We start from the raw sequence: 4238 nt of genomic DNA, 5'->3' as shown, positions 1-4238 counted from the left end.
TCTCTCTCTCTCTCTTTCTTTATTTCTCTATTCGTCTCTGTATAACTGTCTCTGTCTGTCTGTCTGTCTGTCTGTCTGTCTGTCTCTCCCCCCCCTCTCTCTTTCTCCCCGACGTCTGTAATATTTTACTTCGCTAAAATATATTCTCCCTCTTATGGCTTTTTCGTGGGTCTCGTCCCTACAAGTCAATGATATTATGCATTTTAAAAACCTCTTACAACAACTGAACGCTTAAGATTAAGATTTAGGCAGAAAACATCGTTGTTTAATAATATAAACTAGTTGAGTTTAAGCTTAAATTTTGGTTGAAGACATTCAAAATTTGTCTTACTTATTTCAATCTTTCTTTTAAAAAATTGTCCTGGGTTGTAACAAACACTTATGACGCTCTGAAGTTACATTTCTCCTTAATTAATTGGTCTGTTTTCGATCAGTACTTTTTAAAACTCAGTTTTGGTGAAAATATCCTTTATACCTTGAAGCCATAACACTACATAATGAGATATACAAACATTAAAGACGTAATTATCTTTTGCAAACTCAAAATGTCATCATAATATGATGTAAGTATATTCGGGGGATCTAGAACAATTTAAAGATTATATTACTTACTACTTTCCCTCTTTGGAGGATCCATGGCGTGGGATGTCTTACCAGTACACTTAGTTGTTTTGTTTTCTTCTTATCAGTACATTCTTTCAGGGTGTATGGCTCTGATTGTGCGAATGTACAAACCCATGCATTTTGAAATGTCCTCTTATTTGCAACAGTCATTATTGATTATAATTTTATCTCCCCCCCCCCACCACCCCCGTTCACTCATCTCCCCAGGTTAACAGAGGCACACAAGACAGCCATCAGGGTTATAAGAAAAATAAAATATTTTGTATCCAGACGAAAATTCCAGGTAGCTTCATACTGTGTTATCAAATATTGTATTTGTTTTATTTTATATCTTGTGTCTCTACTCATCCACATGGGCATCTTTGGTGAAGTAATTAGACTCTCTTTCTGGTATGAAAAAGAAACAAGACCATTTCCCGCATGTGGAAGATATTTTTCTGGATCTCGCTCGTGGAATGCAGTAAAAACAATATAACAGTCAAACAATGAAACCAAATTCAAGAACAGTTCGTTAGAATAAAACTCATGGTATAGCAATTCCAAAGAAATAGAAGGGAAAACAAGAACGCGTCTTTTAGATTTGAGACGGGGCCAGGTTTTGCCGGACACTAACACGATCCACGACTCCGCCTTAAACACTGGCACTGTTCTCAACTGGTTGGTATCTCGCGTGTTTATCGAGGTCTTCTCACTGAATCCTTCATCGCTCATCAATTATTCTTAAGTACTGTGGCCCAAGTCAACAAACGGAGAGCTGTCCAGGCCTCATGGCGTGTGTGGACAAACACCATCGTGGGGCTGCTCCAGTTATTTGGGAGACGTAGCGGAAGGGCTGGGGTTCGTGTTTCAATCGTGATGGACGGGGAACGTTATAGTACTGGGGATGATTGGTGGCTTTGTTTTCAAGAAAAAAGTTTTAACGTTCGGGTTGTGTTGAACTTGAGGAAAAAAAAGGGGGAGGGGGTGTAATATAAGACTGGGCTTGACATACTATTTTGTGCTGGCTTGAAATTTGGCTTTGTGAATAGTCTAACGAAAAGAAATGACGTAAAGAATGAGAAAACAGAGGTATTACATCAAAACCAACGTTGCTGTGACATCTGCGTGCTTAATGATGTACCATGGGTCCTTTCATTGCCCTTCTCCTCACCCCTCCCTCCCCAGGCCTCAATCACTATCTCTCGTTTGCATTGATGTGAGATGGTCAGCGTATTTCTATCAAAGAGCGAGAGGATGTATACACCTTATACATGATCCTAGTACCTAATATTGGTTTGATGTGAAACTGAAGGATAAAATATTTCAGATTTGTTAAACGATAATAAATGCAAAATGTTACTTTATATCTTTGATATATGAATGAGCTATGAAAGGACACATTTTTAGAGGGTATAATACTTTTGAAAGCTGTTGCTTCCTCCACCGAACGTTATACGTTATTGAAAATTACTATACAAACTGTGTTTTGGGTGCTTTTAGACAAACCTGTGACTATAATATTTTGATAATGTGTCCACAGCAAGCGAGAAAACCGTACGATGTGAGGGACGTTATAGAGCAGTATTCACAAGGACATCTCAACATGATGGTCCGGATAAAGGAGCTACAGAGAAGGTGAAGGAAATATGAACTTAACTTAGGAATTATGAAATGATATCGTCGGAGTCGCAAACCATCCACTTAAGTCAGTTTTGGTACTTTTTTTTTATACTAGTGATAAAAAACAACTAATTTTTAATGTGTTGTTCCTATCAGGAATTATAAAAAACACAACAGATCAAACTGTATGGAGATGTTTAAAGGTGCAGTTTTGATAGGAAAAAAAGTGAAAATTCTCAAAATTTGGACTTAAGTGGATTGCTTGTGACAAGGGCACTATCATATGTTATGTCTACACTTTCTAAATAAGCTTAAAATGTGACATTATCTCTTTCTCTGTAATGCACACTGAGCTTTTTTCAGAAAATGGAAATGCGCAGTATAAATGCTATCATTTATTATTATCATTATTCTATAAAGATTAGAGCATAGGACTGATATTTCCGTTTAGTGGGCTTTTTTGGATGATTTATTTTTGGGAAAGAATGAAATCTGAGATAATTCTTTCACGACGTTGCAAGGAGATAAATCATGACTGAGTTTTAATCGATAGGAAGGCTCAAAACGGATGAAAACACAGAAAAAAGGGATAGGTTTACAGTGTTCCTGCTTTAAAAAGATCTTCGAAAATTATCCTGACGCACATGCTTTCTTTTACTTTTATCATCAATGAAATAGATCGCATAAAACATGTCAAACCCTGTCTCACCCCAAAAAAGGAAAACAAACAAGAGCAAACAACCACACCCCCCCCCAATCTTCCCCCTTTCACCCCTTGCAAAAAAAAAAGCATAGAAACGTTAAGCACCTTTTAAATTTTTAAGAGCGATAGTGCATTTTAAAATTGAGAAAGATTTAGTAGTGTCTGGAGAGCCTCATAGTCAAAGTCTGGCATCTTGGAGCGTCGTCATGGAAACGTTGGCTGCGTTACGGCAACATTAAGTTGGCCCCATCCGTTTGAATTAAGGTTGCCGTGTTTAGCAAATTCCAGTATAATATTATATTTCTTTGTGCTTCATAAATAGCCATTAATGGATATTCTGTGAAGAAACCACAGACTTACAGTATCCAAAACTGTGCACTCTTATGTAATTCCGGTTCTCCATGAGCTTACCATTTGTAAGGCATCGTGGTGAAATCAGGCACTCGTCAAAATAATGAAATCAGAGAAAAAGGCATTTTTCCACAATTTGGTAATTTTTATCGAATTTTTTTTTTTTTTTTTGGAAACACCTTCTATGTTTGTATGAAAACACATTTTCTTGTGAATGTGTCTGAAAACCTCTGTTTAGAGGCATACAATATGTTATTTTCAGTTTTCGAGGACTCTAAAGCTATTGAAGTTGCCAAACTTTGGCAGCCATTTTCTCATTAATTTAACCACTGAAACCAGACTAGCCCACCTTCTTCAATCGCAAATATCTCGACTTCTATTCAAGCTAGATGGATATTTTTTTCATTGAAAGCAAGACAAATGAATAAGCTTTCAGGTGATACCAATAACTCTACATGCCCAAAAATTGACGAGAGCCTGATTCCACCACGTTGCCTCACATTTGGCTCTAGTTGAAAGCAGATAAAGGGCAAGTAGGGGAAGATTATGAACGTACTCGACTTTTGCAGAATTCTTCTTTTGCCTTTCATTTTTTTCGCCTAAGTGCGCACCAGCACAGCGAAGTATTTATAAAGGGCAAAGAGTACGTACATGACAGTATGATACCCGGTCGGAGATAAAATATTTCAGGTGTATTGAAGAAAAAATACTACTACTTTGCTACTTATCTTTTCCTATTAAGGACCCTGTCTCTCTCTGCCTCTTATCCCCCTTCTCTCCCTCTCTCTCTCTTTCTCTCTCTCTCTCTCTCTCTCTCTCTCTCTCTCTCTCTCTTTCTCTCTCTCTATCCCACCTCTCTCTCTCACTTTATCTCTCTTTCTCTATTTCTCCCTCTTGCTTTGTCTCTGTCTCTCTTCTTTCTTTCTCTGTTCCCCCCCTTCTCTCTCTCTCTCTCTCTCTC

The 4238-nt window shown here is 37.7% G+C and overlaps 1 protein-coding gene across 1 annotated transcript in view; it reads left to right on the top strand.

The window, feature by feature from the left end:
- The window catches only part of LOC101863638 (potassium voltage-gated channel subfamily KQT member 1), a 73255-nt gene that overhangs the window by 58538 nt on the left and 10479 nt on the right, over window positions 1-4238 (top strand). The window contains exons 11-12 of the mRNA XM_035971763.1: window positions 832-907; window positions 2144-2238. Coding sequence (XP_035827656.1) covers window positions 832-907; window positions 2144-2238 — 171 coding nt within the window. The remainder of the gene's footprint in view (window positions 1-831; window positions 908-2143; window positions 2239-4238) is intronic.

The sequence above is a fragment of the Aplysia californica genome, unplaced genomic scaffold (assembly GCF_000002075.1).
Source record: "Aplysia californica isolate F4 #8 unplaced genomic scaffold, AplCal3.0 scaffold00019, whole genome shotgun sequence".
NCBI lineage: Eukaryota > Metazoa > Mollusca > Gastropoda > Aplysiida > Aplysiidae > Aplysia > Aplysia californica.
This window is presented reverse-complemented; position numbering and strand designations above follow the sequence as displayed.